The 22,801-nt window shown below is 58.0% G+C and overlaps 2 protein-coding genes across 9 annotated transcripts; one reads left to right on the top strand and one right to left on the bottom strand.

Moving 5' to 3' along the window:
* Positions 1-245: 245 nt before the first annotated feature.
* Positions 246-14,332, bottom strand: TBC1D17 (TBC1 domain family member 17). Its single transcript, XM_080643528.1, has 17 exons — positions 13,859-14,332; positions 13,313-13,411; positions 12,996-13,070; positions 7,322-7,445; positions 6,463-6,670; positions 5,932-6,043; positions 5,685-5,843; positions 5,245-5,373; positions 5,055-5,158; positions 4,494-4,588; positions 3,988-4,104; positions 3,808-3,908; positions 3,631-3,730; positions 1,841-1,938; positions 1,612-1,728; positions 1,050-1,136; positions 246-971 (listed from the first exon to the last, which is right to left on the bottom strand). The coding sequence occupies exons 1-17, from the start codon at positions 13,877-13,879 to the stop codon at positions 768-770; spliced, it is 1,950 nt and encodes a 649-aa protein (XP_080499654.1). The 5' UTR covers positions 13,880-14,332; the 3' UTR covers positions 246-767.
* AKT1S1 (AKT1 substrate 1) lies at positions 14,243-22,417 on the top strand. Of its 8 annotated transcripts, none has more exons than XM_080643538.1 (5): positions 14,243-14,367; positions 17,582-17,967; positions 19,735-19,812; positions 19,909-20,078; positions 21,414-22,417. In XM_080643538.1, the coding sequence occupies exons 2-5, from the start codon at positions 17,589-17,591 to the stop codon at positions 21,555-21,557; spliced, it is 771 nt and encodes a 256-aa protein (XP_080499664.1). In that variant the 5' UTR covers positions 14,243-14,367; positions 17,582-17,588; the 3' UTR covers positions 21,558-22,417. The 8 variants fall into 8 exon arrangements, with proteins under 8 accessions (XP_080499664.1, XP_080499669.1, XP_080499663.1 ...); XM_080643543.1 differs by having other exon boundaries at positions 14,246-14,267; XM_080643537.1 differs by having other exon boundaries at positions 14,254-14,954.
* Positions 22,418-22,801: the final 384 nt, after the last annotated feature.

A 22,801-nucleotide genomic window follows, 5' to 3' on the forward strand; every position in this document is an offset into this window, starting at 1 on the left:
AAAGCCTTGTGGTCCTGCCCCCTCCCTGGCTCAGTCGCCTCCCCACTTTGCTTTGAGCAAAGCCATGCGCCCAGGGGTAGAAGGGGCTCTGCCTCTCCTGGAGCCCCGGGTGCTGCCCTGGGCAGGGGCTTCACTGGGGGAGGACGACGCTGCTTTCCATCCCTGGTCAATGATAATTACAGGGCCCGCCCCGACGATCATGACACAGGTGGGGCTCGATGCCAGTCACAAAAGGCCAGACCAACAGTGGGTCAAACAAGAGTTTATTTTCCTCAAGTACCACAAAGCTGGTAGGCAGGTCCTCAGTGTACGAGCAGCTCTGTAGGCCCTTCCATGTCAGTTATGTCCAGGATGTGTCCCTGCACAACTATTAGGCTGCACCCCAGCACCCCATCCTCACTCCTCCGAAAGTCCCAAACTCAGGCCTGCCTCCCCAAGCCCCTCCCCCACACACCACTCATCCCCAAGGGACCTCCTCTTAAGTCTCATTGGCCGGGTTTGGGGTCCACGGTCAAACACCTGCTCTGCAGAGTGGTCAGAGGGGAACACGCACCACCCCCGCCCCTTCCTACACCTACAGGAGGCTAACTGGACACGGAAATGTCAGTTAATGAAACCAGCTAATCAGGAGGGCGGGGAGGTAAGGCGGGAGCCCCGCCCCTTTGCTGGCTCCACCCCCAGCCCATGGGGTGTGGTCATGGGGCGGGAGCTGGATAAAGTGCTGTGCAACGGGACAGGCTGCAGCCAGGCCAGCCCAGCCCAGCCACTTAGGACCCCACGCCGTCCTCCTCTTCCTCCTCAGGCAGGATCTCCAGGCTGCTGTCGGGCTGCGCAGCTGTGTCCGCGGGAAGCGGCGGGGCCGGCGGGGTGCGGGTGGGCGACAGTGGCAGTGGGGAGGCGGGAGGCGAGGGGCTGTGCGGCGCTGCGGGCGGGGCCAGGCCCAGGACCTCTTGCACGTTGTGGGGCAGCTCCTGGAGGGTTGGGAGAGGAAGCCAAGTCAGAAGTTTGAGAAGCGGGGAGTGGGGTTGTTGGGAAGGTGGCGGACTCACCGTGCAGGCGGTCAGCTGCCGGTAGAGGGCCTCGGCCCTGGTCAGTACGTCCTCCACGCTCAGCTTCATGGTCAGCTCGTTGATGTGCTGGGGGAGGGGCGGGGCGCTGAGTCAGGCCCGCCTCCGGGCTCTCAACCCCCATCTCCAGAGCGCCCACTGTGCCACCCAATGGAGGGAAGACAGCCATGCTGGCCCTCTTGGGGCTCACAGTGTAGCTGGGGGGGGGGGGGGCAGGGGCGGTCAGGGGAGGTCAGCTCTCCCAGGCTTCTTGCCAGATGCAGGATCAGGACGGGAAAGAGCGCTGAGCTCCACCCAGTGGCCTGGCCGCCCGGTTTGGGTGCGGGGGGAGCCCACAAGCACAGACCACATGCTCCGTGAGGACACCGCAGAGCCAGGGCCGGGGCCGGAGGAACAGAGCTGGTCTCAGGGCTGCCCTGCTCAGAGCTAACCTACTTCCAACAACCCTATTTTGAGTACCGACTACTGCAAAGTACCACCGAGTTCCCTTCCAGCCGCTGTGTCCCGCCTGCACAGGTCAGGATGGGCAGGGGTCAGGCCTCACCTTGAGGATCTCATTGGAGCCGAAGCCTGAAAGCATGAGGGTGTCCCGCTCCATGTCCAGGATGGCGCAGGCCACCAGCAGGTGCAGATTGGGGCCCGGGAGCCCTGTCCACAGCACCTAGGAGTGCCGGAGGGAGGGTCGCAGGCCAGTCTCTGCCCGAGGTCCTACCCAGGTCTGCCCCTGCCCCTTCCCACCTCCCACAGGCCTCCACCCAAGCTGGCTGGCCCACCTCCCACAGCCGAAGAACATCCGGGAAGGGGAATTCCCTCTTGAACCAGATGAGCAGCCACCGGAAGCAGAAGCAGAGAGAGCCAGAGTCCTGGGAGTCTAGAGGAGGACAGCGTGGAGGGTGGTGCTAAGCAAACAGCGAGCTCAGAGTCAGTGCCCGTCCCGTTCTAATTCACAGTGTGCCCAGTCGGACTGCGACTGAGACCCGGCTGTGAGACCCTCCACCAGGCGAGGCGGTGACGCCTGCCCAGCGTGGGAAGGCCTCTGGGCTGAGGCAGGAATGCTGCGTCAACAGGAACCTTCCCCATCCTGCCTTCCAAACCCCGGCGAGGTGAGCTGTCCCGTGTTTTCCACTCGCACACGGAGGGACAGTGAGACCCAGAGCTGGCAGAGGCGTGAGGAAACGTCGAGCAAACACGGAAATTGGTATAACTTTTCAGGAAAGTAGCGATGGGGACAGACGTTTCAAAAGCTGTAAAAACATGTACTGCCCGAGATACAATTTCACTCCCTGGAATTTTACCTAAAGAAATTACCCAGACTCTATTTGTCTCGATGAAAAACTGCACATGTCCAGGTCAGGTCAAATCTGTTCTTGTACATCATCTTAAATCACTAGGAGGGATAAATCGCTGTGCGGTCAATACGAGCGATGGTTTAGAACATGTTTAATGGCCTTGCCGGGGTGGCTAACTTGGTTGGATGTCATCCTGTGCACCAAAAGGTTGCTGGTTCGAGTCCCAGTCAGGGCACATGCCCAGGTTGCAGGCTCAATCCCTGGTAGGGGGCTTGCAGGAGGCAGCCAATCAAGGTTTTGCTCACACCAACGTTTCTCGCTCTTTCCCTCTCCCTTCCTCTCTCTCTTAAAAAAAAAAAAAAGTCAGTAAGAAAATCTTTAAAAGAAACTTTTTGTTGTTGTTATTCCTTACCCGAGGATATTTTTCCATTGATTTTTTGAGAGTGGAAGGGAGGAGGACAGAGAGAAAAACATTGATGTGAGAGAGACACATCAACTGGTTGCCTCCCACACTCACCCCAACCAGGGCTGGGGATCAAGCCTGTGCCCGACCTGCTAGGGCTAAAAGAAACCTTTTTTTTTTAAAGTCCGCAACCTGGGCATGTGCCCTTGACCGAAATCGAACCCAGGACCCTTCAGTCCGCAGGCCGACGCTCCATCCACTGGGCCAAACTGGCCAGGGCAACTAAAAGAAACTCTGAATGACACAGAGGCAGCTGACGTCCAGGTGTCTCCAGATGAGCTCTCTAGACCTTGGTTTCCTCTCCATACATCTCCCTCCCTCACGGTGAGCCACACTTCAGGGAAGAAATACCCCTAAGTAAGTTAACTTATCATCTGCATCGACAAAATACTACTATCAACAGCAACTTCTGTTTTCTTCCTTTTATCTGAATTTCTTGCACTTTTTTACGCTGAGCAAATACCAAGCAACATTTTAAGGCCAGAATGCAGCAGTCCCAGCGCCAGGAGTCCAGAGAACCAGTTCCAACCCGGGTTCAAGGCGGGGGGAGATAAGACGGGCTCGGAGTTCCCTCCGGCGTCGGGACTGATGGCGGCCCCCGGGAGCAGCGCGCACACCTGCATGTCGAGGTTTGCTCTAAACCCCAGGCCTGCTTTCACAGGTAAGTTTTGGGCTCTGGGTTGTGCCAGATGTTTCTCTTTTTAGGATCAGGACCAAATGTCCCGGACACCGTCTGTGCTGCTCATTCCCAGAGACGCTTTGACAACACCTTTGTCCCTGCTGCCCCCTGCCCATGCCCAGAGACACATACCCAGGAAGTCACAGAGCGGCGGGTCCAGCACCCGGAGGAGCAGCAGGAGCTGCCCGAGCTGCCGCTTCATGGTCTCCTGACTCTCCTCAAAGTTCCCGTGCTGTGAGGGGAGGCACGTGAGGCGTCGCACCCCGTCCTTCCCAGGCGCCCGTCTCCCACCCCTGCTCCGAGCCTCACCACAAGCTCCATGAAGCCACAGAAACACCAGAAGGCATCCACCTCATTCTGAACGACATAGAGGATCGGGGAGAGAAGGTCGCTCATGCCCTGGACGTAGCCTGTGGGGACAGGAGGTCAGGGCCCGGCCCAGGCCCTCAGCACCCCCCAGGGGCGGTGCTCCCTGCCTCGGGTGCCCACCGAGGTCGAAGTGGTACATGCAGTAGGTGAGGAGGATGTCATTCAGCAGGCCCAGCCCTGGGTTCTCGGGACCCTCATAGAACTTGTTGGTCCTGTCCGTGCGGCTCACATCTCTCTCTGTGGGGACAGGGTGCAGGGTGCAAAGGTGAGAACGTTTTGGGGGCCCCATCCCTGCTGGCCATTGGCTGCAGCCCCCTCTCCCCTCGCAGGAGTGGGCCAGTCCCCAACCACCTGACACTGTGGAGTGAGGTCGGCTTCACGCTGGCCACGTCCTCTGGCACCATGGTTACTAACCGGCCACAGACGGGAAACTGAGGCCCAGGGGTAAAATCACTTGCCAGGATCTCACGGTGAGTATATGGCAGAGCGGGGTTTAAACCCAAGGAGCCTGGCTCTCCTCCCTCTCCCCGGCCCGCCTTGGCCCCTCGGCCCCTGCTCACCCCCACCCCCCTCAGACGCCCTCACCCTGCTCCTGGGGAGGCAGGGCTCCCCAGCCCCCAACCCACCGATGAGGCTGCGGTATCCGTGCAGTAGGGAGTTTCTCCGCTCCTGCTCGGGGCTCACCGACTTCCACTGCAGCTTCATTCGGAAATACTCATCCCTGAGGGGCGAGAGGCTGCGTGAGGGGCCTGCCACCTCCTCCGTCCGCAGGGCTCAGCCCAGGCCACCGCCCTAGAGCCCCTCCCTGTCCAGGCAGACCCCCCTCCTGACATCTCGGGGCACAGAACTCCCTGTGGGCTTTTGTGGACGGTCTGTCACCACCACCGGGTGTGGGGACCAGGAGGCACAGCAGGGGCACAATATATACAAGGAACGAGGAGAGGCGCCCACAGCTCAGGAAGCTTAAGCAGTGACCACTGAAACAGCGTGGCACCAGGACAAGCCAGCGGAGGGACAGGCCCGGCCCATCCGCCTGTCTCCCTGGCGCACAGGTGCTGCCCAGCACCACAGGCTCAAACCCAAGTGCCGTGCACTGTGCTGGGCGCCCTGCTGGCCGCTGGGACGTGCGCATCAGAACCGGCCAATCAGCGTGGGAGGCCGGGCGGCCAGAGGCGGGGCTCACTCACGTCTTCTTACGCACGTGCGCCTTGTGCTCCTCGGCAGAGCCCTCCCAGCTGAGGTACCCCAGGAGGAACTTCCAGGCCTCTCGCCTCAGGCTGGGGCTCAGACCCTGGGGGCGGAGCGGGCAGGAGCTCAGAGGGGGCCCCTAGGCCTCCTGCCGGCCCAGCCCAGTCCCCCACAAGCCCAGCGCCTCACTCCTGAGAAGATCCGGGCTCTCAACTCGGGGACCTGCTGCAGGCGGCCCTCGGGGCCCATGTGGCGGGCCCACTCCTCCTCTGTGACCGGAGGCGCCCGCTCCACGGCCGGCCGAGGACCCAGCTCCACCTGTGGGACACACAGTGAGCCTGTCTGTGGGGGACCCCACAGCCCTCCCCAACCGCATCCCAGGCCACCCTAAAGTCACCTCAGCCCTGCTTAGCTCAACAGACAGTTAATGTTCAGGGTGGGACTGGAAGCAACTCTGTCCCTGGGTCAGGGACAAAGTCACCCCAAGTCTGGAAGGGCCCCCCAATAACAGCACCAGGAGCACAGGCTGAGGGCGATGCTGTTAACGTCACCCCTTCTCTGGGGACGAAACTGAGGCGCTGGGAAATGCAGGTGACAGCCAAAATAATGGGGTCCGCGCCGCTACTCACACAGGAAATGACCTCGAACCCAGGCTCGGGCTCGTCGTCGGGGACCGGGTGCAGGTCGCGGGAGGCCCCCTCTGGGTGTGGCTGCAGGGCTCCCCGGAAGAAGTTGGTCACGCGGGAGAAGCTGTTGAAGGTGGTGGAGTAGGGGTCCTGGAGGAAGCGCTGGGGACAGGCGGAGGCTGGTCACACTCCGCCCGCCTGCCTCGCCCACCGCAGTCCCCCCTCTCCTGGCACAGCCGCTGGGACTCACGGACACCACGTTGGAACTGTCCTGGTCAAAGAGCTGGAGGTGGTGGAAGGAGTTGGAGAGCGCGGAGGAGTCGTGCGGGAAGACGAGGTAGAGGCGGGAGTCCTGCGGGGAGCTGGAGGGAGAGGGTTTGACGATGCACAGGGAGGGGCCCTGCAGTGTTCCCGCCTCCTAGCTACTGGGAACTCCCTCTTCTCGGGCCTGAGGCCACAGCTGGACCCCAGGGGTGGCCCGGCCCAGGGCGGATGAGGGCCTTCCACCTCCCTGGTCAGGGGACGGAGGTGCTTTCTGTCTGTCCACGCCCGCTGCTAGCTGGGCCCTGAGCGTGAGAAACTCAGAGGGCAGCAGACCGGCTCTTTCCAGCATCCTGGGACCCGGGCCTGCCTGACACCAAACTACCCTTTGACTTTGGGGTTACTTGTGCCAGTCAATTCCCTTTTCCTGCCTTTAAATCAGTTTGAGTTGATCCTCTCCCAGCTCTGAGGGGCCCCGCAGCCATCGAGGGGCAGAGCCTGACGCAAAGGGAATGCTCACCTGGCCAATAGCAGGTAGCGGCTGAGGACCCGGAGCAGGGCGCGGGTGCCCCCGCGGTGGAAGTGCAGGGCGGGCAGGGAGCCTCCGGCCTGGGTCACCAGGACCAGGTAGGCCCAGCTGAGGCCTGGCTTGGACCGGCGGATGGACTTGAGCTCCCCCAGGCTCACCCAGAAGGCCCAGGAGTCCCGGGGGCAGCTGGGCTCCGCACCTGGGGGTGGCACCGTGTTGGGAGAGGTGTGGGGAGCCAGAGGGGCACATGTCCTAAGAGCCCACAGGAGCCAGCCCCAGGCCCCATCCTCGGGGAGCTCTGGGTCACCTCACATTTCCATGGAAACAAAATGAATAAAATGTGACCAGAGCCCAGCCTGGGGGACAGGTGCCTGCTGCAAGTCGGCTCCCTGTCGCCCTCGGGATGAAGACCAGACTCCTCGGTCTGCCCCTGCCCGTGTCACCTCCAACCTCTCTTCACTCCAGACCCCACACTGGAGCCACACGAGAGGCCAGTGCCCACACCAAGGCTCTGCACTGCCGCTTCCTGGAAGGGTTCCCCACCCGCCGAGGGATCAGATGCCTCCCCGGAGCCTCTCCTGCAGCACTCAGATGGCCTGAACAACCTGTCACCTGCAATTCTCGTCCCCATGGCCTGGACTCACTGGGGTGCCCACCGCCAATCAGAGAGCGTGGCAGAATGAGCAAAGCTGCAAACCCTGGAGACGTTGGCCACCCCACCCACTCTCCTGGGACTGGAAGGCCGGGGCTGGGTGGCCATCTTGACTGTGGGCAGTGAAGCCCATGGTGCCATGACAACAGACAGTAAGGTGTCACCATCTGCCCCCCCAAGGGTACCAGCTCAGCCTACCCCTTGTGGGTTCTGAGCGGCGGGGCCGTGGCTGCACAGTGCTGATGACAGCCCAGTCGGGTTCATAGCCGGGGTCAAAGGTTGGCTCGTCCTCAGAGGTGCAGGAGTCCCCTCCACTGGTATCCTTGGGGAAAAGGGAAAAGAGAGAGGGGCTATGGATTCAGTTTCTGGGTCGGAGCCATGAGGCTCTCCTGGAAGGTAGCCCCGTTGAACAAAGAGGGAAACCGAGGCACAAAGAGGGCGCTAAGGACTGGTACGGGGCCAGGACCCACGCCAAGTCTCCTGGTGGCTTGCCGGGCGAGCAGGTGGCCCAGCAGAGCAGGCTCGGCCGTGACTGCCGAGGTCTCAGTGCTGGAAGCAGGCAGTGCTCACTAGGGGGACTCAAATCAAACCACGCTCAGATCCCCGCGTGCCCACCAGGACGGCTGCGACAAAGAAGACACTGCGGGGGCAGGGGAGGGCGGGGGGCGGCAGCCGCAGTGGAAAAGTCTGCAGTTCCTCAAAGGGTGAAACATGGGATTACCGTGTGACCCAGCACCTCCACTCCTAGGCATGAACCCCAGAGAAGTGAATATAAACGTCCACGCAAGAACTCGGACATTATTCCTGATAGCCAAGAAATGCAGACAACCCAGTGTCCACCAGCTGATGAACAATCACAGCGTCAGAGCCACACAACAGAGTATTACTCAGCAACGAAAAGGAGCGACGCTCTGGTCCACGCTGCAACATGGATGGACCTCGAAAGCACCCAAAGGAACAGAAGCCAGACACACAGGACCGTGAACTGTGTGACTCCATCTACAGGAAACGTCCCGAACGGGCAGATCTGGGCATGGAAAGGAGAGTGGTGGTTGCCAGGAGCTGGGAGACGGGAGAATGGGGAGCAGCTGCTGACAGCTAGAGGGTTTCTTTGGGGCATGGCAGAATGTTCTGGAATTGGACACTGGCTATGGCTGCAAAATCTCGCTAAGACTAAAATCCACTGATTCATGCACGTCGAAAATCTTAGTTTACCATAAAATTGAGCTTGTGGTAAGTAAATTCTATCTCGATAAAAGAAAAAAGTAGCTGGCTCACAGGTTATGAAAATAACGTGAGGGGTGACGTTAGAATCATGGCAACATGAAGAGGGTCCCCTGGTCTCCCCTTGAAGTCGCAACAACAGAGTTCCTCCAGAGGCTGAGCGGTTCCCCACGGTGAAGCATCCGCATCCAGCATCCGAAGGTGGGTGAGTTGGAAGGACCGGGGAGGAGGGAAGGAAGAGGAGCTGAGACAGGGGCCATGGATGTGGGTCTCAGGAGAGGGGAGAATCAGGTTGCCCCCTGCACTCCCTGCAGGCCAAGGAGCAGAGACACAGGTGTGTTCCCTGCCTGCGTGGTCAGTACGTGCTGCTGCTGCAGCTGAGCCCAGTGATCAGGGAGGCCAGCACAGAGGTGCAGCCACAGTATTTTGGCAGCCACTACTGCCAAACAGAAAAAGCCACAAGCTGGCCGCCTTCCCGCCAAGAGCCAGCAGCGGTCCCAGAGACTGTAGCATTGAGTATCAGGCTATGGAGCACATTATCTGCAGCCCTGAACACTGGGGAGGCTTATGGCTGATGTGGCTCAGTTGGTTGGGCATCGTTCTGTGCACTGAAAGGTTGCCAGTTCGATTCCCGGTCAGAGCACCGGCCGGGGATTGCAGGCTTGATTACCTTGAGGTGATCAAGGCAGCCAATCGATGTCTCCCTTTCGCATCTAAATTTTTGTTCTCCCTCTCCCTTCCTCTCTCTCTAAAAATCAATTAAAAAAAAAAAAAAAAGAAATAAGCATCTTTCCCTGAGCAGGAGGCACACACACTGTGGCTAATCCCAGTGATGGGTGGAGATATGGAGGTGAGGCAGCTGAGGTCAGGCTGTTGCCATTACTGGGAGGAGAAAGCCACAGGCACACCAGCTGGCCTCTCCCACGTCACTCCGCCCCCACCCATCACAGCTGTACTGCTGGCAGCACCTGGCTGCAGGGGACAGCACTAGGATTTCATGGGTCTGGGGAACCCCACCGCCACATTCTCCCACAGGGGTGGTGCCCTGAGACAGAGGCGACCTGTCAGAGGAGACGCCCAGATCCGAGGGGAGACCCAGGTCTGAAGAGACGCCTGTTCTGAGCAATCCTGAGAAAAAAAGAACAAAGCCGAAAGTATCACACTCCCTGAGTTCAAATTATACCACAAAGAGAATAATCAAAACAGTATGGTATTGGCAGAAAAACAGATACACAAACCAATGGAACAGAACTGAGATCCCAGAAATAAAGCCACATGTATATGGGCAAATAATTTTGATAAAGAAGCCAAAACATATCCAATGGAGAAAAGAAATCCTCTTCAATTAATAGCGCTGGGAAAATTAGAAAGCCCCAAGCAAAAGAATGAAACTTGACTGTTATCTGTCACCATACACAAAAATTAACTCAAAATGGATCAAAGACCTATATATAAGACCTAAAAACTACATTTCCCAGGCTCCCTTGCAGCTAGAGTGCCAAATACAAGATAGAGCCTACCAATCAGATACATTAAGATCTGGAAAGTGGAAATTAGGTGAGGGTAACTTCCTGCCACTTGGGCCATGTTTGGCTGATGAGCAAGGAGGAGACGCATCTGTCTTCATCTTCCTGCCCTCGGAGAGGCAACTGGGGCAGCGGTGGGGCCAGCTCAGTCTTCCAGGGCCCAGTCACTAGCTTGGTAGCAGCGCTGATGACGATGTCCTTGAACTCGACAGCTCCAAAGCGGTCCCATTTGCCACAGCCCTCATTTGGCAGCGGTGGCAGCCCCCTCACAGGTGAGTTCTGAAGCGCCAGTGCTGTTCCTCCCGCCCTGGTGGAAACCCGTCAGCCTCCACTTCTCTGCACGTCACCCTTGCTGCTAAAGTAACTGGAGACTAACTCCTGCCACCAACCCTGCACGACTAGAGCAATGACACCAGAAGGACGCAGACTGGGTCTACCCGTGGCCGTCTCTGCTGCTGCTCCCAGGCTGACTGAGCCCCCCAACAATCGCTTCCCCAACATTCCCTGTGGTTCTAAGTGGCCTACAGACCCACTCTGCTGCCAGTGGGAGCTGAGATGATGTCTGTGGGGTGTGAGGACGGGAAGTTCCTGGAAAAAAGGCACCTACAGGAGTGAACACCCTTTGGTTCCCCTTTGGGTGTTGTTGAGGGAGGATATGGTGTTTGGAGCTGTAGCCGCAAACGAGGGCCATGAGGGGCGGGCCAAGAACTGGCAGGGACACCTGCCCACAAGACTGCCAAACCAGCCCCAGCAACGCCATCTCTGCCCTCCGTGCTGTTTGCCAAATAGCTCCGCTCTGCCTCGCAGGCAAACAGCAGGATCACAGCTCAGTGAACTCTGCTGGCTGGGCGGAGCTGAGCAACTAGTTCTGGCCAAGGGGCTGGGACATATCACTCCAGGCTGGATTTTAATCTGGCTCTTTCTCTGCCACAAGGAATGGCGACCGTTCAGATGCTGGCCGCTCCACCAGCAGACTTCCTTGAGTACTTGGGACGAGCAGAGCTCATCGGCCAACCCGCACCTCCCACGCAGGGTGAACAAAAACAGTCAAAAAGGCTGGAGCTCCAGAGGCCCTTTTGGACCTCAAAACAGCCTGGAGGACGGCTAGGACATGCAAGGGGTGGCAGTGCAAGGATGGAAGGACACTGGGTCATCACACACATGAACCTGTGCTTCTGGGCCTTCTTTTTTTTTTTTTGGAGAGAGATTTGTCGTTCCACTTGTTTATGCATTCATTGGTTGTTTCTTGTAATGTGCCCTGACCGGGAATCGAACGCACAACCTTGGTATATTGGGACAAGGCTCTAACCAACTGAGCTACTCAGCCAGGGCTGTACTTCTGGGCTTTTTAATGGGAGAGAAATGAGCTTCTACCTCGCGTAGGCCCCTGTTATTCCTATTTCTGTTACATACAGCCAAATGCAACTCCTAACCAGTGCAGAGGGTTTCTGGGAAATTTCATTTTTCTTGATGAGGACAGATGTGGTTGGTACCATGCTTGCCCCCTTCTTCTTGCTTTAAAAGGTAGATGCTCTGGCTGGAGCTGAAACAGTTATTTACAGGCCATTAGGGCAACCACCGTAGGTCTCAGTGATCCAGGTGCTGACGGCAACAATCAAGAGGCCAGCAGCGCCATACCTCTTGGAGTCTTGCGTCTGTTTAACCTTCACCAGCCTGGTTTTGTGTTCCTTGGAGCTGAACGAATCCTGAATGCCTGTCTTCCCTCCTGCTGACGCCCACCCTGTGGGTTTGCTATTTGGAAGTAAGAGTGCCAAGGAGGACAACAGTATTCTCTAGAACACTCAGACTGCCTTCCAGGTTGGTGATAAATGCAAAACCCTGGTCGCTTCTGCCCCAACTCCCTGGGGGCCAGGTGCCTGTGATCTCCATTTGTACACCCCCCCCCCAAGGTCATTTGAAACCCCATGGCCCCAGCTGAAGCTTCCTCCTCTCTCCCTGGCCCATCACACTACCCCCTCCCTGAACTTCTAGCCTCCAATCTCCCTCCATTTGGTCCTTTGGCCCAACTCCCACAGGCCCCCACCAGGTGGCTTTCTACATCCACACCTTTCTCCTCCCGCGGTTGCCCCCCGGGGTCTCCAGGACAGGATCCAAGCTTCGGGGCCTAGCATTTCAGGCCCAACCACCTTTCCAGCAAATCCCTCTGCAGAGACGTACCACATCCCCTGAGCCAAAACCCACTTCCTCCTGCCCCTCCTCGTCTTCAGAATCCCAGCCCAAATGTCTGCTCCCCAGGGAGAAGCAGGGCTCTAGAATCAGCGTTCTTGGGTTCAAACACAAGTTCCAACAACCTCCTAGCTTTTTTAACCTCGGAAAAGGGGCTTCCTCTCATTGTGCCTCAATTTCTCAGAAACAGAATGGTTATGAGGGCTTAGGCAGGGTCTGGGCGGGATTCGTCTCTGGGTGCCTACCAGGGGTCCTCAAACTTTTTAAATGGGGCCAGTTCACTGTCCCTCAGACCGTTGGAGGGCCGGACTATAGTTAAAAAAAAAAAACTATGAACAAATTCCTATGTGCACTACGGACCCGGGACGAGTCGGCTGCTAAGCAGGACAGGCAGCGGCACCCGGCGGGCCGGATAAATGTCCTTGGCGGGCCGCATGTGGCCCGTGGGCCGTAGTTTGAGGACGCCTGGCTACACCGTCCAGCACAGGGACTGGCAAGAAGAAGCCCCAGGAGACACGTACTGAGGTCCTGAACTGGGGGAGGAAGGAGTGCCATGGAAGTGGGCGAGTAGCCTCGGTCGGGTCCTGTTCCCTCCACAGACATGATGGCAGGGCTGCCCCAGAGGAAACGCCACACTTCAAGTTCTTATGGGCTAACAATCGTGCAACCCAAATCCACAGGCCCAGTGTCTTCTTGTCCTGGCAGGGCTCCCCCAAGGAGCAAAGGGGGTCCAAGGGCAGCTGTCCCCATGGCTATGAGCCTACCTTCTTTCCGTGGATGGGCATCTTCAGCCTCATTTCAGAGAGGAGGAAACCAAACAGGCTCACATCTGCCCCAAGGCTAGGCCTGGGTTTGTACCCAGCACTTTCAAATGCCTTTCACTGCCCGGGCCCAGGAAAACGCCGGTGGAGAAGGGGCCAGCGAGGGAAGCCTACCTTCTTGGAGAAGAGGATTTGGGTGGCATCTCCAGCCTCCTCCACAGGAGCCCAGTACAGAAGGACGTCATTGTCCTGAGGGAGGGAGGGAGAGGTTAGAGGGGCTCCCATCCTAACTCTCCAAACCATATTGGCAAACTTCTTCCCCGTTTTAGGCTTTCAGCTAAAACTTCTTCCCCGTTTTAGGCTTTGCCTCTCTCCAGTCCCCCCCGCCCAATCTTCCTAAGGTCTCATCGCTGACAACTAGATGGTACTCCGACAGATGCAGCCTCCATCCCGCTCTGGGCCTGCCCGAGCCCTGCTCTCTCCTGGCCCACCTTCTCCACAACACGGACGATGCCAGCGATGAGGGAGTCTGGGTCTTGATGTTTCTTGGCACTGGTGTGCAGGTACACGCCTCCCTTCTCAAACACCACCTGAGAAAGGGAACCAGTGAGGGGCGGGGCCCCAGGGCAGAACGGCACCCGAGGGGCGGGGCTCAGAAGGGAGCCAATGGGAGCGGACCTAGGGAGGTGCTATTCTCCGGTGGGCGGGGCCCGGGAGTGGCGAATCCCAAATACCAACAAACTAGCGAGGCGTCCGGCCGGGAGGAAGAGAAGGGGTCGGGGGTCGAGGGTGTGAGGGGGTCTGGATTCCAAAAGGGGCGGGGCCTAGAAGAGCATCTCAGCAGCCAGGGGCAGGGCCAAAAGATAAGGGTCTTCCCTAGGGCAGAGGCGGGGAGGGCGACAGCGCGTTATCAGGGAATGGTGTCTTTGCTGAGGAACGGCCGGGCTCCGGGAGCGCGGCACGGCCCGACGGAAAAGCCGCCCAGCGGAGGGGGCGTTCCCTCAACAGACGCGAAAGAAGGCCTCCGCAGTGCTTACCCTGTAACCGGCTCCCTCCATAGCCGCGGCCGAGGACCCGCTGACCCGGCTCCCTCCTTTTCCGGGTCAATGTGCTGTCACGTCCGGATAGGAGACTCCCCTCAATCACGGAGAGTGGTAGCGCCCTTGCCTGTCCTAGAAGAGGAGTGGGTGTAACTATTTTTCTAAATGGGGTGGTTGAACTTGAACCACGAGTGTTTAAGTCACGAGGGTTTCAGTCCCTTGGCGCAGATGGTAAAGGTGGAGCGAGGGTGCGCAGGCGCAGTGCTACCGTCCTTAACAAGAAGTAAACAAGGAGGCGGGTCCTAGAGCTCCACCCCCTCGCTCGAACTCCGAAACGCCTACTCCTTTCCCCATATTGAGTACTGGCATCGAAGCCAAAGAGGTGCCATTTTGCTTGAGGGCACGGGTAAGGACCGTCAGCTGAGGCCATGTTAATGTGGGGCAGTCTCATCCTACAGGGTACGAAGCGAAGTTCTGGAAAAGAGAAACCGAGAAAGGAAAAGAAGGTGAGAGAAGCTGTACATTGCAACAGGCGCTGAGGGATTCGTGTTAACGGGATGAACCCGTCAGTATCCCCGGGAACGAAGCGGTCCCAGACGAATCCACGAGTCACCGCCGAGAGAAATCATCCTGGACTGCCATATTGAAGTTGGGCAAACCGAAGCAAGAAAGGCTGGCCTGTTGGATCTTTGCCAGTCTTGGTGCCGAAGGGGATAGGCTTGAGGGACAGCCCGTATTCATTATGGTCAGATGATACTAGGCTGGTTGCCATGTCATTAGAGGGCATTACTTTCTTCTACTTCTGTGGAAAAGGTTGATTATGAGTGAGGGACTGTGGTACTGAGTGTGTATATGCAGGCCGCCATATTTCTTGGGGTCACTCCATCTTTCTTATGGGCACCTTGTTTCCGCCATTGCCCCTCTGAAGTCCGGTGAAGTCTCCGTGGCCGCCATCTTTATCTCGGGCGGTCTCCATTAAGGAGGCGGAGTGTGCAGCGTGGAGGCGGGTCAACTACGCGGAAGTGACGCTCCGTGCTGCCATGTCTTTTGAGGGCGGCGACGGCGCCAGGCCGGCCATGCTGGCTCCGGGCACGTGAGTGGAGGCGGCGTTGTGAGCCACGGTGTGGGGAGGATTTGGCGGTCCGGAGGAGAGGGGCGCAGGGAGGGCGAGCCACTTTCGGGAGTGATAGAGCCTGCGAATGTCAAGGGGCAGAGGTCGTCCAGCGACCCCACGCTGAGCGCTGGAAAGCGGTCGCTGGCATGAACCGTCGTGTCTGAGCTGAGGCAAAGCCTAGACAGTCTTATCTTCCGGTCTTCAGGTCCTTTAAGATTCTTTGACTGTGAACCTGGTCTCTAGGGTTGAGGGGTGCTGGGGGGTTGTCTCGGAGCGCCCTCACCCGTCTGAAGGCGGGACTTCCGGCTCTGTCCCCCATCTGGGCGGGACTTCCTGTTTTCTTTCTGGAGAAGTGGGTCTTCGCTGGCCTCCGGGCGAGCTGGGGACGTCTCTGAGCGGTGGAGAAAGGCCCCAGACATTCACCCCGCCCGGGACTACGGGTGCATCCTCCAGTTCCTCTCACCTTCGAGCGGGAGGTTGGGGGTGGCACTTCCAGTTTTACAGGTGGTTGGAGCGGGGCTCCACTAGCATCTTCTTCCTCCGGGGACGTGCCCTCTTCCTCACCTCTTCCTGGAGTCGGCTTCTTCACCTCCTGACCTCCTCCTCAGAGGCCAATCCCCTTACCTCTACCTCTCCCTGCCCTCCTGGGGGGACAGGTCTCACTTCCTTTTCCTCCCTCCCCAATCTTAAACTGCTCCATTTGAGGGGAGGGGGTTCTCCATCTCTCAGCTCTTTGAAGGGTGCTGGACTACAGAAGTTGTAGGGACTGGAGACTCCCCAAGTCTTGGTTTCTTTCCTCTTGGGGAACTTACTCCAGAGTCCCTGGAGAGGTCTGCATCGAACTCCTTTTTTGTGCATGCTCTAACATGGGGGGACCCTCACCCCCATTACCCTCTCTGCAGCCCAGTCGTTCGGTTAAGATCTAGGACAGAGAGGAATTTAACCCTGGTGACCCCAGGAAGTGAGGACACCAGGCCTGGCACTGCTAGGCTGTGTGACCTTGGACCAGTCATTTCCCCCGCCCTGGGCTTCAGTTTCCTCCCTCAGTGTGGTGGAGTGGCAGCGAGGCCCTGAGCACCTCCCACTACTGTTAGGTTTTGGTGTTGGGCAGACAGCAGTGTCAGCCCTGTCTACCCTTTCTAGCTGTGTGCCTCCGGGCCAGCGCCGGAAGCTCTCTGAGCCTCACTTTCCCCATCTTGACTAGGAGATCATAAACCTTTTCTCACAGGAAGGCAGGATGGCATCCCGGTGTTCAGAAAAGGGTTTGGCTTCAGACTGCCAAATTCAGGCTCCAGCGCTCCTCTCCAGCTGTCTGACCCTGGTCCCCAAGCAGACCCTCCCTGGGCCTCAGTTGCAAGTGTAAAGCGGGGCGATACAGCTCCTCTCTGTAGAGCTGGTGAGAGGGTGGGATGAGAATGTGGGTGGCACACTCAGGTCCCTGCCTGGCACGAGGCAAGTGCTAGGGGGCCTGTCGGGGCAGGTGCTGGTTGTGCTCTCATTGTGTGTGGCTTCGGCCAGGGTGAGCTCTGGGTGCCTCGTTTTAAAGACTGTATCTTTATTGTTGAACCGGGGTGCCTTGGTTTTGAGAAACAGTCTTAAAGGAAAGACAAAAGTTTTGCGGGCTGAACCCAGGTGCAGACGGAAGCTCGCACACCATTTTCCGATCAGCCCCACCCGCAAGCCTGTCATGCTGGGCAAGGCTTGCTGCTGGCTCAGAGATGAGCCCAACAGGCCCGCCCTCAGGGGCTCCCACACTGGCTGGGGAGATGGATGTGGGTCCAGACAGTACTCCCCAGAGAGATGTCCTAGAATGGGCGTCACTCAGATATTGGGGGAGTCCACAGGGCAAGGTGTGGGAGCTGACTCGATCTAGAGGTGAGGGAAAGAATGACAAGTAAATGGAAGACCAGTGGTCCAGATGTGGGGGGAAGGGACCTTGACCAAGGCCTCTGGAGCCTGCAAGGGGCTGTGACCTTGTCCTAGGGGTTCTGGGGAGGGGCAGGGGCTGCTCCAGGCTAGAAGGACCCCTGCAGGGCCATGTGCTGGCTGGACTGGAGGCTGAAGGCACAGGAAGAGGCTGGATGGTCAGGGCAGCACTGTCCAGTAGAAATACAATACAAACCGTACACCTGAGTTCAAAATCCCCATAAGCCACATTAACAAAGTAAAAAGAAAGCAGCTGAAGTTCATTTTCACTAATTTAGTCAGTATGCCTAAAATATTTCAACAAGTAATCACCCTCCGATTGCTCTCGAGGTATTTTGCATCCCACTTGCACCCCAGTGTGGCTCACACACACAGCACCTGTCACTTTGGACCTGCCACATCAGTGCTCCTTACTCACCTGTGGCCAGTGGCTCCCAAGGGCAGGTCCAAGGGGAGAGATGGGGGCCAGGGACAGGGCAGGGCAGGAGGGTGGGATTGGGTGGTTGAGATCTGGATGGGGAGGAATTCTAGGGGAATGGTGGGTTTGGGGGAAGGTGTTGAGCTCAGCTGGGACAGGTGGATGGGAGGGATGGTGTCTAGGGACATGTGGACACCTGGGGCTGAGTGGGGACGGTGCAGTCAGCCCAGTCTCAGCCCCCTCTGTCCTGCTCTGCCTGCAGGGCGCGGATGGCGTCAGGGCGCCCCGAGGAGCTGTGGGAAGCCGTGGTAGGGGCTGCTGAGCGCTTCCGGGCCCACACAGGCATGGAGCTGGTGCTGCTGACTGCTGCGCCGCCCCCGCCGCCCCTCCCTGGCCCCTGCGCCTATGCAGCCCATGGCCGCGGGGCTCTGGCTGAGGCTGCCCGCCACTGCCTCCAGGACATCGCCCTGGCCCACAGGGCTGCCACTGCTGCCCGCCCCCCCATCCCCCCACCAGCACCACAGCCACCCAGCCCGGTAGGGAGCCCATCCCAGCTTGCCCTGCCCAGGGAGGAAGACAAGGAGGACGAGGATGAGCTGACAGAGACAGAGACCTCTGGCGAGCGGCTGGGCGTCAGCGATAACGGAGGTGAGGCACAGATGGCAGGGCCTGGGGTGGCTCTGTGCTTGGCAAGTTGCCTGCGCAGTAGGTTTGGCGGGAGGGGTGGGACTTGCTTGTCTCTGAGCCCTGAGGTTCTGTGGAAGCTGGATCTCATAGAGCCTGGGTGCCAGGCTGGCTTGCAAGTGTGACCTTGAGCAAGTCATTTTCCCTTTCTGAGCTTCAGTGTTGTTGTTTTTAATATATTTTATTGATATTTTACAGAGAGGGAGGGAGAGGGAGGGAGAGTTAGAAACATCGATGAGAGAGAAACATCGATCAGCTGCCTCCTGCACACTCCCTACTGGGGATGTGCCCGTAACCAAGGTACATGCCCCTGACTGGAATCGAACCCGGGACCCTTGAGTCTGCAGGCCGATGCTCCATCCACTGAGCCAAACTGGTTAGGGCCTGAGCTTCAGTTTTTTCACGCTTTGCTGCGTCCAGCTCTGTGCTAGACGGTGCTGGACATAGACACACACCCAACTCCTGGGACTCCTGGTCTAGCCAGAGAACTGGAGACCTGGCATGAGGCTGCACCCTGTAGAGGCTGTGGGGTTGGGGGTAGGGGACCTCCTGATCTGGAATCAAGTGCAGAACAGAGTTTATTTCAAATTGGGATGCCTGATGCCTCTGAGGACAGGAGAGGCGTTAACGGGGAGTCAGGGATGCCAGCAACAGCTGAGGAAGCCAGGAGAGGGAGCAATGGGCAGTTTTAGGGGGAATCTCGAAGTTGGATGCTTCCCAGAGACTGGACTGTAACATTAGGGTTTTGAAGAGTGAATAGGAGTTTGCAGGGGGCTCAATAAATAGGAGTTACTCGTTTGTTTTTGTTACTGTCAATAGCTGGCTTCCTCACTGTTGTGAGGAGAAAGCCTGCATAGGGTTAAGGGCACAGACTCTGGAGCCATATGGCCTGAGTTCAGATCCCATGACACCATTGATTAACTGGGACTTCAGGCAGGTGGCTTAACCGCTTTGTGCCTTCAGGTTTCCATTATGTCAAGCAGGAATCATAATAATCTTATATTTCTCTCAACCTGTATTTTGAGTCAGTTCATCCCAAACAGACCTTACAGAAAGGGTGGGGAATGTCAGGCCCGTGGGCTGTCTAAGGCCCTAGAAATCATTTGGTCTGGCCCTGCCAAGGCATTAGGGGTGAGTTAATTAAATGTTTGACCAAATATAGCAGGTAAATTTTTTTAAAATATATTTTTATTGATTTCAGAGAGCAAGGGAGAGGGAGAGAGAGATAGAAACATCAATGATGAGAGAGAATCATCAATTGGCTGCCTCCTGTAGGCCCCCTACTGGGGACCGAGCCTGCAACCCAGGCATGTGCCCTTGACCGGAATCAAACCTGGGACCCTCCAGTCCGCAAGCTGACGCTCTGTCCACTGAGCCAAACTGGCCAGGGCAAGCAGGCTAATTTTTAAGTTGATAATTTTGTATGGCCTAAGTGTGATGTTATAAATGCCCAAATGGCCCTTGGCAGAAAACAGGTTCCCCACTCCTGCCTTACAGGCTTCTGTTCAGCCAGTTGCTTCCACCTGAGAGTGTAACAGATAGAAACTAGATCTGTTTCTGCGGATGACCAGGCAGATAACCAGCGGATAACCAGTGGAAGGGTGTTTGAGGCAGAGGGAATAGTAGCTCCAGAAACCCTGAGGTTTGCAAGGGCCTGGCCAGTGCAGGGAGCAGGGAGGCGGTGGCTGGAGGAGGTGACCTGACTGGCTGGGCCTGTAACGCCATGCACAGGGCTCTTTGTGATGGACGAGGATGCCACGCTGCAGGACCTGCCCCCCTTCTGCGAGTCGGACCCTGAGAGCACAGACGGTAAGTGTCCCAGCTGTCCCCACGCCCTGGGTGGGGCTGGGAGTGGGTGTCTGGGATGGAGGCAGGGACAGAGGTGAAGTGTACTTTCTCTCTCAGATGGCAGCCTGAGCGAGGAGACCCCCACTAGCCTCTCCGCCTACGCAGTGCCCCCGGCCTCAGCCCTGCCCACACAGCAGTATGCCAGGTCCCTGCCTGTGTCCGTGCCCATCTGGACTTTCAAGGAAAAGAGGACAGAAGCACGGTCATCGGATGAAGAGAACGGGCCGGTGAGGGACAAATGGGAGGGGGAAGGGGGAGGTGGGAAGGGCTCAGAGCCACCTCCTCCGGGAAGTCCTCAGACATGGGTGCCACATTTCATAGGATTAATCCAGCTCCCACCTCACCAGGCAGGTTCTCGGGCCAGAGCCATGCAGTGTTAACTATCACGGCCTTACAGCCTGTCCCAGTGTCTTGCAGAGAAAGCGTGCTCTCGTTTCCAGGAACAGCTCCATGTATAGAATACGTGGTTGCACGCAGGCACAAGGATTTTGGTATCCCCTCCAGCTGGGGAAACTGAGGCTCAGAGGGGCCTGATCACCTTCCATACGCACACCCTTGTCTGCTGCTCCTCCTGTGTGATCCTACATGTGCAGTTCCTGGGGTGGCTGGGGTGGGTCATCATCGCCCATCACTGAAGCTCCTGAAGCGGGGGAAACCGAGGCGCCGAGAGTACCTGTGGCTTCCTCAAGACCTCAGTCTGTAAGGGGCAGAGCTGGAGCGGCACCCAGCTTCCCCTTTTGGGAGGAGGCCATGGTCCCAGGTTGACCCTGCCCCTGACTCCTCTCAGCGGCCGCATTTACACACAGGCGGGTCCAGCAGCGGCTGCCGCCCAGGATACCACTGGTGGGGACACTGTTAATGAACAACGTTCAAGGCCTGAGCTCTGGGCCCTGGCCTGGTCTCTGAACGGGTGTCGGTGGCCTCTCAACCTGCTGGGGGCCAGGCCCAACTTGGGGTGCCAGGGACTAAGGGAGGTGGACGAGGTGGGACTGCAGGCAGAATGACACGACCCTCAGCTGGAGGCTGACACGGAGAGGGACCCTCTCTATACCGCACCGGCCACGTGGTAGCCTGCCCTCGCTGAGCTGTCCTTGTTGATTTTCTCAGACCCTGTTGTTGCCCCTTTCTCAGAGGAGGAGACTGAAGCCTTCAACAGGGGGGTGAGGTCCCTGTGGACAGCTAGGGGGTGGCAGTAGCCTGATTGGCACATGACTGGATCTCCAACCCAAACCCTTAGAGTGAGACCCTCTGGGTGCACACAGCCTGATGATGGTCAGCAGACGAGCAGCACTTCCACTGGGAGAAGGAACTAGACGCAGTGGTCCAGGCCAAGAAGGGGAGAAGGGCAGGAAGGCTTCTTGGAGGAGGTGGTATTTGAACGGGTAGGAAGGTCCTATATCGAGCAACACAGGGTGAAGGGCCTTGCGGCTATGGGCATCGCAGGGGTGAAAGTACTTGGAGGGGCCCTGGAGCCCAGGGTGCAGACACTGACTGCCAGGGTTGCAAGCTGAGGTGGGACACGTGGGCGCCATTGAGGGTGCTGACCATCCATGTCTCCGCAGCCCTCCTCGCCAGACCTGGACCGCATCGCGGCCAGCATGCGCGCGCTGGTGATGCGGGAGGCCGAGGACACCCAGGTCTTCGGGGACCTGCCACGACCTCGACTAAACACCAGCGACTTCCAGAAGCTGATACGGAAATACTGAGGCCCAGGGAGAGTCTCCTGGCCCAGTGTCCGCTGGTCCTACACTACACCCCGCCCCGCCCCCTGGCCCGCCAATCGGAGTCCGATCCCTTTCAGCCTTCCACCCCTTGTGCGCGAGGTGTGGGGCCTGTCCAATGCTCACAGGCTGTCGCCCCTTTTCCTGCCCCGCGACAGATTGTTTCCACTAAGGGACTGGCTTGCTCCCCAATAGGGAGTGGCTAGTTCTAAACCCTAAATGGGTGGAGTCGCGTCGTTTTCTGCCCAGCGACAAGGGCTTTGCTCGCTCGGCATTGGCTCTAAAGCGTAGCCGAGGCCCAGGATTGGGTGGTGGCGCTCCACTTCAGACAGTGAATGGGCAGCTTCATTTGATTGGCTGGAACCCTGTAAAGGTCTACACCAATCTGCCAGTCACCACTCGCCCTTCCTAGATTCTCCTACCTGATTGGGTCCTGCCTCCTGGGGGCGTGGCCAAGCCCTTCTGTGCCCAGGATTAGCCTGTGGCCTTAAATTTAGGTTCTTGACACTACTGGGGCTAAGATCAGTTTTTTTTTTACCAAGTCTTGACAACTGGTCTCTGGCCCCTTCAGGGATGGCCCGGTCTTGTCCCAGCGTCTGACACACTCACGGGTCCATCCCGTAACAGCCTGCCAATCGGAAGCCTGTCCTTTTATCCAGGACGTTACCAGCTCCCGCCCCTCTCCCCTTCCCCCACAGGTGCCTTAAAGGGCCCTTGTCCACCCAAGGTGGGGGGCAGGGGCCCTCACTCTCCGGCCCTGATGTCGGGGGGAGTTGGGGGGTGGGGTCGCGAGTTGGGAGGGGCACTCTGAGATTAAAGAGTTTTACCTCTGTTAAATGAGCTTGAAATGTGTTGTGGATGTTTATTCAACAAACTTTCTGAAGTCGAATGAGCAGCATCTCATTATCGCTGTAAAGTCGGAAGTGGGAATTGTCCCCATTTTACAGATAAAAAAATGGACATTCATGCGGTGGGAGCCCCGTTGACGTTGACCATGACCCCCAGTCTTACGGGCAGGGAGGGGGCTGAGTGTTGAAATCGGAATTTGACTGAGCCGACATAGTCCCCAGCAAAGCCCGGATACCTCCCGCCGAGCCCAGCCCGGGAGTTTTCTGCCATAAGACAGCTGGAGTTAGAGAACCAGTGGCCCCTGGCCCGGAGTTAGGGATGGGTCAGGTAAACGTACTCTCCGTCTGTCCTCAGATAGCCACCGGAGGCATGCTCATGGG

This window comes from Plecotus auritus, assembly GCF_963455305.1.
Source record: "Plecotus auritus genome assembly, chromosome: 10".
NCBI lineage: Eukaryota > Metazoa > Chordata > Mammalia > Chiroptera > Vespertilionidae > Plecotus > Plecotus auritus.